General features: G+C 46.8%; 1 protein-coding gene across 1 annotated transcript in view; it reads right to left on the bottom strand.

Annotated features, from left to right (window-relative positions):
* The window catches only part of DNAJC11 (DnaJ heat shock protein family (Hsp40) member C11), a 65,894-nt gene that overhangs the window by 16,658 nt on the left and 36,965 nt on the right, over nt 1-12,271 (bottom strand). The window contains exon 5 of the mRNA XM_042950095.1: nt 903-1,031. Within this exon, the coding sequence (XP_042806029.1) occupies nt 903-1,031 (129 nt within the window). The remainder of the gene's footprint in view (nt 1-902; nt 1,032-12,271) is intronic.

Genomic DNA, 12,271 nt, shown 5'->3' on the forward strand with positions numbered 1-12,271 from the left:
AATACGCTGTATCTGCCCGGCCAAAGGTGCAAGTGACCTACAGCTCAAGTGCACAGGGATGCACGGTATGACCTCAGCTGGTTCACTTCTCTCCCACTTTGCCATCTGAACTGCACGTGGCCACCAAGGTAATGTTTTGCAAGAGTGTTAATGGGCAAATTAGAAATAAAACCAGGGAAAGACAGGGCTACATCCTGGTTCCCGGTGTACCGATGGCATCAGACTGCACAGTGACCGCCTCATGTGTCTCTCCTCCCATCGTGGGACGTCTGCACCTCTCCAGGTCTTGCTCGCCACCGGCACCGTGGAAGGGACTGAATCCAGGGCCGTACTAACCCTGGAAGCTCCACCAGAGGGGCCGGTTTCCCAGAGTTAGGACTTCATGTGATGCACTTGAGGATAAACATAGGAGTTGAGGGGGCAGAGAGACCTACTGTTACCCTCAGCAGACTGGCCCAGTGCCACATCCAAATCGTGGGTAGAAAGATGACACTTTAGTGACCCTGGGTTTAGCTGAATATTGCGTTTTCTGCACACAATAGAGTCTGCGTTAAAACTAAAACTGGTTCTTGGAATCCCCCATGGAGGTCTGTTTTCTCGCCCCGAATCATCCTGAACTTGGCCGCTACTTCTTTTAGACTGCTTGCATTTCTGCTGGGGGAGCCCTACGACCTTGGAAGCTAAGCGTCCCCTGGCACTCATGTTGCTAACACATCAGCAAAGCAGTAACAAACAAGGTTGTGCCTGGAACTCTCTCTCCCTCTTTTTTTTTAAGTGGCTAATTACATCCTTTCATAAATAAAGATGAGAAAAACCACAGCTGCGCAGTACGTTGTGCCTCGTTAACCCGAGCCTCACTGCACTGGGGGGCGGGTTGGGAGTGGGGGGAGTCTGGGCTTTACCTCAATGGACTGGGATATGTGCATCTTGTTAATTTCAATCTGCGGAAAGCCACTTCCGGACACATCTTCGTACTCTTCCTCGTAGCGATCAAAAAGGTCAGTGGCATCGATGCCAACACTGATGGTCCCCTGGGGCAGAAAAACAAGCAGTCAGCAGCAGGGGTGGTATTTGTGGAACGAAAGACAATCTACGCTTTGGCACCCGGCGGTTCACTGAGTGTGGGCAGGACTCCGCCAGGAGGCCCGCAGAGCATGAATGTCACAGTTCACACCAACCTGCAGGACAGCTCCACCGACTGCGAGGGTCAGAAAACCAGTCGCGTCTGCAGGTCAATGACACGCCAAAGACAAGGGTCAGGGAAAGGAAAACGGTCTACGCAGTTTGATTTTTAGAGCCCAAACAGGACCCACTTCATGGCTCTAATTTTAGGTCATCTCTAGATTTAACCCACGGATGCAGAAACCGAGACACAAGCCACGTGGACCAAGCATATTCATGTTTGAGTCTAGACACTCTTAAATCATACAACTACCTCAAAACTCTTTAAAACTTAAAGATAACTTCAGAGATGGGGTGCCTGTGGGGCTCAGTCACTTAAGCGTCTGACTCTTGGTTTTGGCTCAGGTCATGATCTCACAGTTTGTGAGTTTGGGTCCCATGTCGGGCTCTGTGCTGACAGCCTGCTTGGGATGTTCTCTCTCAAAATAAATAAACTAAAAAAAAAAAAAAAAAAAAAAGTGCACACAAAATCAATTGTGGACAAACGGGAGATTGAAAAACTCTTCCCACCTTCTAAATCAGGTTTTGTTTTGTTTTGTTTTTCCAGAGCTAGAGAGAGTGAACAGGGGAGGGGCAGAGGAAGGGAGAGAGAGAGAAAGAGAATCCCAAGCAGGCTCCGTGATCAGTGTAGAGCCTCATGCGAGGCTCCATCCCACGACCCCTGGGATCATGACCCAAGACGGAATCAAGAGCCAGATGCTTGACCACTGAACCACCCAGGTGCCCTTCACCTTCTAAAATTAATCTGAGAATTAAGCTATGAGAAGTGGAACACCATATTCTCTCAAGAAATGTGAAGCTAAAATTTGCTGACTGATATAAAATGCTCCACACTCAGAAAATCAATGTTTATTATTTTATTGTCATAACATTTTTCAAATGGGCATATTTCTTAATCCCACATATAAATATCTGACCATGCACACGTTTTTATTCAGTTCCCTGCAGCCCGTTTAAAAAAAAAAAAAAAACTGTTTTGAGGTTTTCTTTAAAAAAATGTTTATTTATTTTGAGACAGAGGGTGCGAGCGGGGTAGGAGCAGAGAGAGAGAGAGCGAGGGAGAGAGACACAAAGACAGAGACAGAGACACAATCCCAAGCAGGCTCTGCACCATCAGCACGGAGCCCAATACAGGGCTCGAACTCATAAACCGTGAGATCACGACCGGAGCCAAAGTCAGGTGCTCAACCGTCTGAGCCACCCAGGTGCCCCCCACCCCCTCACTGAGGTTTAATTTACATATAATAACATAAACTGCACCCGCCCAAAGTGCGTAGCTCAGTGAGTTCTGACAGACATATAGACTCGCAAAACCACCTCCACAATCACGACCCAGAACACCTACCGCCCCCAAAGTAGCGTGGGAGCATGTGTTTCTGTCCCTGAGAAGGGGACATGCGAACAAAGGCGGGAGAGGGGAACGAGGGAGGACGACGCTGGAACACTAACAGCACAAGGCTTGGGAGGAGCTGGGGTTGCTGCCTGTGGCTGATCCGTGGACATCACGGGGAGGGAGGGGGGAGATCCAGGAGATGACCAGCCGAATCCTGCAGTTTTGCTGGTTTGGCAGTTATCCCAGATTTTCACGTTTACATAACGTACTACCATCATCATCACTAGTATTCTCCTCGTCAGCGGTTGACTTAAACTAAGAAGCCAGACTGGGTTTGGTGGACAGGCCTTCACTCTCCACTCCTAACATCTGCCACGGTCCCCTCTAGGGGCGTGTGGGGTGCACGGTGCGCTCCCCGTCTCAGTGTGGGTGTGAGCCGTAGGAGACACAGGCAGGTGGCTTGTGCCTTGGCCCGGGACATGCATGAAGCTGCGGTCAGCCGTGTGCCTGGACAGCGGCAGATGCATGTGAACACGGGCGGAGACAGGCGGCCAGTCCTGCAGTCCTGCTACGTGGAGAATTTATCAAAAAAGAAAGTATCACCTCCCGCAAAATAACAAAACCCCTGCATATTTACATCAGATGGCAGTCTGAATACTCTCGCCAGTGTTTTCCTCCTACTGAATGGTATAAGCAGGCGGTGGCATACTTTCGGTGAAGGGCCACGGTGACTATTTTAGGTGTTGTGGATCCTACGGTCACTGTTGTAGAGGAGAACAGTCCACACCCAGCTGACCCCGGCTGTGCTCCGGTTCCAGTAAAACTCTCTTCATTCACCTTGAAATCTGAATTTCATACATTTTTCATGTCTCAAAACATAACTTTTTCTTTTGATTTTTTTTGATCATAAAAAATATAAAAACCATTCCTAGTTCATAAGTCACTTAAAACTGGGCAACTCCTGATTCGGTAAATACGCAGGGGTTTTGTTGTTTTGGGGGGGATAATTCTTTTTTGACAAATTCTCCAGGCAGCAATAAAATTAAACGTAGTGTATATTTAACAACAAAAACAAGCACTCAATTTCCATTTTCTCAGTAAGTCGATGAATTTGTAACTTGTATGAAATGTTTTTCAACATCGACCATCCGTCCATAGAGCTAACTCAGACCACATGAAAATTAAGTCTAAACTCCAGTGTCTCCTTTAATAGTTAGTTCATTGTTCTTTGAAGACCATGCCCGGAAGTGAAGGGTAGCAGCAGCAGGGATTTACAGATCAAATGGTAGTTCCTCTGTTAATTTCAGTATTTTTCCATTCTAAGGTTTGTAATGCACACATGAAAGATAAAGCCATAGCTGTGTGTGTGTTCGTTCTAGTAGCAAAAGAACCTCGCAGCTGCTAATGATGCCAGTTTTATGTGAGTGTTAACCAGATGCTTCAAATAGAAAATCAGTTAATGTTAATAATTGTTTGATTAGAATTGTAAACGTACAATGCTGTGAATTATAAGAAATGTATATTTGGTCATCTGAATGACTAAATGTATTATTGGTCTTCATCCACAAGGTTCCAGGCTCACAGCTCCAGAAACCCTAGAAATTTCTGGTGATGAGGGCGATAAAAGTGTCTTCTGTTATGTTAATGAAGGCGACTTGTGGTCTCCACCCAAAGGCGGGGGGGTGGGGTGGGGGGTGGGGGGTGGGGAGCCAGAGGCTGAATCAGCCAATGGCCAATGACTTAGGTCAGTCTGACTATGCAATGAGGCCTCCATAAAAATCCAAAAGGACTGGGTTCTGAGAGCTTCGGGTTGGTGAACACAGCGGAGGTACAGGGAGAGTAGGGTGTCTGGAGAAGGCACAGAAGCCCCCGTACCCATTCCCCAGACCCCGCTCTGGCTGCTGATTTGTAAACTGAAGTGTTTTCCTGAGTTCTGCAAGCCCCAAGGGGGAGGGTGTTGGAATCTGCAGCCCTCAGTCATAGGCCTTGGGCTCGGCACTGGCATCTGAAGTGGGGGGTGGGAGCAGTGTTGGAGGACTGAACCCCTAACCTGTGCAATCTGATGCCATCTCCAGGTAGACGGTGTCAGAATGGAGTTGGATTCTCGGACGCCCTGTCGGTGTCCAAGATTTGCCGGTTGTGTGCTGCCCTCATCCTCGGTGTGGGAATTGGGGGAACTCTATGAGAAAATGTTACTGTCAACTCCAGTCAGAATGTTCCACAATGAATGTAAAATTTTGTTTTTGTGGTGACACTCAAATACCAGTTTTGGTAAAGGACAGCGTTACAGTACAAGTATCTTATTGAATCAAGAGACCTATGGAGGAGTAGAAACAGTCTTGGGATTAGTTACAATGCACACAGATGCATAACCGTGTCAAAACCTGGGTAGCTCAGTCGGTTAGGCCTCTGACTCTTGATTTCAGCTCAGATCAGGATCTTGAGGTTGGGGAGCTTGAGCCCCGCGTTGGGCTCTGAGCTGACAGCAGGGAGCCTGCTTGGGATATTTTCTCTCTCTCTCTCTCTCTCTCTCTCTCTCTCTCTCATTCTGCTCCTCCACTGCTTGTGCTCTCCCTCTTCTCTCTCAAAATACATAAACAAACTTAAAAAAAAAAGCTGTGATAGTCTACCTATGAAAAAAAGCTAAAGTTGTCAAAATGTACAAATATTTTTGTGTATGCAGAGTACCAGCAATTTTTTTTGTGAAGCTGATTCTGAACACAAAAAAATGTGTGGCGTGCCAGTGCATTAAAAATTGAATATTAGGAATGTCTGAGTCTTTAAAGGACTCCTTTTTAAAATGGCACAATAAACCCTGTAGCTTTTAAAATATTTAAGAAATTGCAATCACTGGAAATAAAGCACGTAACTCTGAAATTGAGCTCCCGAGGAAGGACAAACTGCATAAGAGAGCTCCAACAGTTTTTTTCATTTTGAAATTCCATAATGGTATTTTGGAATATCTCAATTTTTGGTAAGAATCGTTGGGTGGAGCTGTCATCTTTAATTAGTTGAATTTATCTTCTATCCTGGAACGGAACGAAAAGGCCTTGCCTGCAGCTTTGTGGCTGGCATGTAAACTTGATGAAGCAGTCAAAAGATCATAAATAAAGACAGTTTATAAAAAAAAAAAAATGTGTCAAAGAAAAATATTCCAAATGGAGGCAAAAAGACAATACCTATGAAAATACTTGGGCCAAAATATATGCTCCACAAGGTAGAAATTTAGAATTTAGACTATTTTCTTCTCAATTAAGAATACTATAGTATACAGAGAAGAATCAAATATGTTAAAAATTTCAAATTTACTAAATACAAGTGTAGAAGATGGTAGGCAATGTCATGAAAGAAAAAAAAAAAAAACGCTAAAGGTACATTCTTCGGAAAAATAGTGGTGCCACAGTGAGGGAATAAGAATCCAAAGAAGGCCTCCCAGTGGGTCCTGCCTGCTGGCATGTGACCCTTGCACAGAGCCCTCTCCTTGATTCTGCACAGGACTGGGACTTGCTTTTGTCCAACAGAGTGCAGTGGGTGTGAAGGTGTAGCCTTCAGAGCCAGGTCACAGGAAGACTCGAAGCTTCTTTCAGGCCTTTGGAGGTGCTTTCTGGGGAAGCTCACTAACACGGGACAATCTATGTCCCCTGAGACTGCTATGCCGTGAGGAAGCCCAAGCCAGCCGGGGTTAGGGGGAGAAGAAGGAGAGCCACCTGGGAGGCACAAGAGTGCAAACGTCATCTTCAATGTGACCCAGCTGCCACTGGACTTCACCCATATGAGGAGACCCCCCAGGGAGAACCATCCAGCTGAGTCTGGTCAACCACAGGACCAGGAGAGAAAACCCAATTGTTCACGTGAGCCACTAAGTTTTGGTGTGATTGGTTATGCACTGATACATAACCAGAATGCAGAATATCAGAGACAAATACAGCTGATATACGTATGTGAATGTGTGCCGAAAATGATTCTGCTTCTGCTACTTGTATTTATTTTTTTAAGTAGGCTCGACATCCAACGTGGGGCTTGAACTCACGATGCTGAAATCAAGAGTCGCATGCTCTAAGCTGAGCCAGCCAGGCGCCCCTGCTTCTGCCACTTTTCATGTTCACATAATCAATATAATTTTTAAAATCTGCTTTAATATACACAGGTATGTGTTTTTTTACAGGAAATATTTTATTTTTGAAAACAGGTTTTAAATAAACCATTTCATAGTTTCTCCAATATAATAAAATCAGTGTTGGTCAATAAACATTTCAAAAAGCTGTAAAATTTTAATTATTTTAAGTACCTCTTTTTCTCTCTCAAAAACGTCCTGGGGTTTGGATGGGGAATGACGGTCACCCTATACGGGCCACTGTCAGGATGCTGGCTCATAATGAATGATATAAGCCACTGGAGCGCCTCAGGCAGGATGGCGTGGTCCCACCCTAGTTTTGCAGGCTCAATCGGGCTGCTGTGCTGAGGGGAGGAAGGAGGCAGGGAGAGCGGTCAGGGGAGCCTATTTGGTGATCCGTGTGGCAGGAACGGTGGCAACCACGGTCTTATCTCTGGGGGTTTCCTGACGGCCGCCTCATTCAACTTGTTGGTCTCGGCAGGTTTCAGTTGGTTCTCTAAGGACAGGCAATCATATCCTACACAAAAAACTACAGCCCTTTCCATATTTACATCTCCTTTATTATCTAATTGCATTGGGTGAAAACTTCCAGAATGTTAAGTATGGTTTTCTTTCCTTTCCCAAAGAAAAATTTTAGAATGATACATCTTTGTGTTAACTTCACACTGACAATCAGCCTGTGTACCAAAGGGTAGAAGAGCCCTTAAAAGCCAAAAATATTGCTCAAGTCATCAGTTTTTCAACTATTTTGTGTTTCTTTCCTTTTAATTTAAAAATTTTTAATGTCTATTTTAGAGACAGAGACAGATAGAGAGAGACAGACAGTGCGAGTGGGATAGGGGCAGAGAGACAGGGAGAGAGGGAGACACAGAATCCGAAGCAGGCTCCAGGCTCCAAGCTGCCAGCACAGACCCCAATGCAGGGTGTGAACCCACAAATTGTGAGAGCATGACCTGGGCTGAAGTCAGACGTTTAACCGACAGAGCCACAGCCCACGCGCCTGAGCAGTGACTTCTGAGACTCAATAGGCTTTGGTCAGAGTCTATGGAAAAGGACTCACCCAGAAAGGTCAAGAGAGCCACTGTACGGGATGTTAGGCTCAAGAGCCAGCCACACCCGATGAAACAGACTGTCCCAGAGCATGAGTGATCACATCATTCTGGGGGCACAAGGACATGTCTCTTAATATTTTCAAGAGTGGTTTGGATGTCTGCCTTCTGCTGTTCTCCCATTTCAAGGCGATAACCTTTTGAAAATGGGCTGGTCACAGTACCAGAACCGGAGAGCTTTCTTCTCCGTGTGCTAACGAGGTATTTGGTGGCAACTTACCAACTCACTTTCAGGAACTTTCAAGACAATATGCTTATATGAGAAGTCACAACTTTGAGGGGTGAAAGATCTGAATTCTGACAGAAGATCAAAAAGATCAAGGAAAAGAGAAAGATAAAATAGATCTAATGCCGGGTAAATTGATGAGCCAGCGCTTTCCCAACAACTTTTCATCCAATGTATGGAGGTTTGTGTCCTTTTATTATTAAATTGTAATTAAATCACATTTTTCAAATAAAAAGAGTTTACAAAGGAAAATACTTGCACACTTCACTTTAGTTTTCTAGAGCAGGGTCATCGAACTTTTTCTGTCAAGGGCTAGATCATATTTTAGGTTTTGTAGACGGTTGTGGCTGAAACCACTCAGTCTGTGCTGTTACTGAAAGCACAAAAAAGCCACAGGTCATACTTAAATGAATGAGCTTTGCTGTATTCCAATAAAACTTTATTTCAGAATACTGAAATTCAAGTTTCATTTGTATTTTCGACAGAGAGAGAGCAAGAGAGAGAGAGAGAGAGCGAGCTCGAGCAGGGGGCGGGGCACAGAGAAAAGGACACAGAATCCAAAGCAGGCTCCAGGCTCTGAGCTGTCCGCACAGAGCCCGACTCAGGGCTTGAACCTATGGACTGTGCGACCATTAACTGAGCCGAAGTTGGACGCTTAACCGACTGAGCCACCCAGGCGCCCCAAGTTTCGTATCATTTTTATGTGTCACAAATTCTTCTTCTTCCTTTTTTCTTTTTTTTTTTTAAAGTAGGCTAAATGCCCAGCATGGAGTCCAGTGAGGGGCCTGAACCCATGACCTGGAGATCAAGACCTGAGCTGAGATTAAGAGCCAGATGCTCAAGCAACCGAGCCATCCAGATGCCCCTCTTGTGATTTTTTAAAAACCATTAAAGATGTAATAAAAACCATTCTTAGCCCACGGGCTGAAGAAAACTAGACAGTGGGCCACGGTTGGCTGAGCCTTGTGTTAGGGTACTCAATTCTGCCATCAGAGTATAAAAAGACAAGACGATGATAGTTACAAAGTCCTTTGCATGCGTTCGTGATACCGATGAAACACCGTCAGCGGGACAGGCAGCAGCTACAGATTCCCACCTGAGACCTCTGTGATCTGTTCCGGAGATGGAAGAATCAGTCTGTCGCGTAGGGCAGTTTCCGCTGCCCAGACCACAAGCGACTGGGCTCCAGGGAGGACACTCCCCGTGGTTTCAAACCATCTTCAATCAGGCCACGGTAGAAAGAATATATCACGACTTAGCAAATGAATCCGACTTACTAGTTTCTCAGGTTTGAACTACTTAATAAAAATCACCAACTCTTAAGATGCAAAGGTTCCGGGAGGTAAACATGGGAGGAAGAGATCACCTTTTAGGCATCCATTCAACCTCTGAACGACAACCACACTGGAGCACCAGACGAAGCGTTCTTAAGTCAACCCTGTTTTCTTTAACCACGAAACACAAGCACACTGTAAGCAAGACAGCTTTGTGCCCCCACGGCTGCAGACTCTGCGGCAGCTCCCAGTCAGCCGCCATCTGACCTCCCCGGGAGCCTGCTGTTTAGATGCAGGGTCCCCGGCAGCAGCCTGACAGCCTCCTGTGCAGCTCCTCTGAGAACCTGCGGTTAAAAACCAGGGTGTTTTCAGTGACTATTTATTTCTGAGAGAGAGAAAGACGGAGAGTGAGCAGGGGAGGGGCAGAGAGAGGGAGACGCAGAATCCGAAACAGGCTCTGGGCTCCGCGCTGTCGGTGCAGAGCCCGACGCGGGGCTGGAACTCACGAATCCCGAGACCACGACCTGAGCTGAAGTCAGATACCAATCCAATTGAGCCACCCAGGCGCCCCTCTTCCCGACAGACTTTCAACTGAAGAAGCTGTGGTTGACAGAGTTGTGGCTATTTTCTTTTTTCTTTTGTTCTTCTACCTCGATGATGACGGACAAACAAAAGGCTTCTGGTACAATTACGTCCAATAACCAATGTGGATTTTTGGTTAAGCCAATAGTATCGTTGTCTTGAAACCCTCCTCCCTCCCAAAGTGAGGCTCAAGGAATAACAGAGGTGATAGAGAAGAGGTGCTGACAAGCCTTAGAAACTGGAAAAGGATGGAGATGGTCACTGAGCAGAGGAAGCCGAAACCAGGCCTCTGCTGGCTGAGGCACCGGAGGGACCAGACACCCCAGGAGCTGCCTGCTTACTAAGGGGACAAGTGACAGAGGCCTGATCTTTGAAGACATCAAGGGAAGGCATGCCAGGTCTGGCGGGAGGGGTGGGGCAGGCCCTGGAAACAGGGTCATCTCCCAGCCCGCTCCCCCCACGCCCCGACCGCAGCCAGGCCAGAGACTGGGGGCTTCCTCTCCAGAGAGCAACCACCCGCTGAGTAGAAGAGGCCTTTCAACACTAAGCTCCGTCGAGGATGGAGGGAGTTAAGGCCGTGAATGACAAGCCCTGCCAAGCCCGGGCTTTTCTGCCTCCCTCCTCGGGAGCAGACAGCCAGAGATTATTACCACACGTTCGAGGGAAATCTCCAACACGGAAGTCGGAAACCAAGTAAAGATCAGAAAGAAGGAGAAAGAAGCAGAGAATACAAACACCAAAGAAAATGGCAAACAACCTGCAAGGAATCATATCCTTAGAAAAATAAGACATGTTGCGTTAATCGTAAAAAACAGCGCTGTGAACGCTATGTGTCAGGGACTCTCCCAAGTGTTCAACACGTGTTCCGCTTCGCTTCAGCTTTTCACTGACGACACTGCCACTGTCTCCACTTCACAGATGAACACGCCGAGGAACAAAGAGGCGAAGTGTCTGAGATGGGATGCGAACGCAGGGCATCTGTCTCTACAGCTCAAAGCACCAGAGTCCCACCTTGCACCTTCCCATGAATCAGAAAAACAACACATCTGAGAAGAGGAAACTTCGTGGATGTTACAAAATAGAGCAGGAATGTTCATGTTAAATATGAAGCTGTAACTAAATAGTAAGTTAGACTCACTTCATAACACGTGTCTCGACACACGTATACTGTCCAACGTATGCACACACAGGCTTTATACTTAGCTGAGGATAAAGATACAACCAAGACCTTCTGAGGTATGCAGAGTCTGGAAAGCAAGGTGGCGACACCTCTTAAGAGCTGAACGTCAGTTTTATATCTCGGTGTTCGTGGACACCGCTGCACGTGTGTGCATGAGGAGACAAGCACGAGAACACGCGGAATGTTCTTGAACAGCAAAACCCCGGAAACGAGGGTGGGTGAGCTGGTTTACAGCAACGACAACGAACAAGCCACAGCCTCACGAGAAACACACAGACTCCAAAAGAGTATGAGGTGTGGGTAGAAAACAAGTCCCAGAGGACTACTAATAGCATGGTAGCATTTTTATAAAGCTGAAAAATAAGACCCAAACAGTGTATTACTTAAGCCTACATCCTTTTGTTTTTTTAAATGCTTATTTATTTATTTTTAGGAGAGAGAGAGAGAGAGAGAGAGCGCGAGCGCGCACGCGAGGGGGAGAGGCAGAGAGACAGGAAGACAGAGGATCCCAAGCAGGCTCTGCAAAGTCAGGAGAGAGCCAGGTGTGGGGCTCGAACCTTGAGATCAATGACCTGGGCCGAAGCCAGACACTTAAACCGACTGAGCCATCCAGGCCGCCCCAAGCATACACACAATTTATGGCAAAATTTAAAAAGCAACACAAGGATGGCCATTTGGATTGTGTTTCCTTCTGGCAGGGGGGTGGGGCAGGCGGGGGCCATGGAAGCGGATGCAAGGTGTGGGCAGTACTCTTGTCCTGGGGTCAGGCGGTGGGGTCCTACATGTTCCTCACTCCTGTTACGGTTTATACATTACACGTAATCCTTTGTATGTGTATATATGCGTAGTCCTTACGTTATTTTTTCTTTTAAAAGACTTAGAGCAGAAAAAAAAGGACAAAGAAATTTGCCTTCCAGGCATCTTTTATAATGAGCTACTGGAGGATGCCCAAAAAAGGATCAATCAGGAAGACAGGGAGGCGGAAAGCCAACCCAGGAAAGGGTTGGGCCTCCGAGCTCCTCGAGGACAGGGAGGTTCTGTTTGGTGCAGCTCAGGATGTTGACTGAACGAAAAGGCATTCCTAGGAAGCTGGTGAGGAAAGTCCTGGGGCCCCAGCTGTACGCAGGCCTGGAAAGCAGGGTCCAGACTGGAATGGGAGCAGGGAGGATGAAGCGGGGATCCTGGGGGCGGGGGGTGCCACCAGGATGGGTGAGAGTATCTAAGGAGTGCGATGGAAGGGGGAAGGTTGAATCCAACAGTCTGGAAACGAA

Source organism: Panthera leo, chromosome C1 (assembly GCF_018350215.1).
Source record: "Panthera leo isolate Ple1 chromosome C1, P.leo_Ple1_pat1.1, whole genome shotgun sequence".
NCBI lineage: Eukaryota > Metazoa > Chordata > Mammalia > Carnivora > Felidae > Panthera > Panthera leo.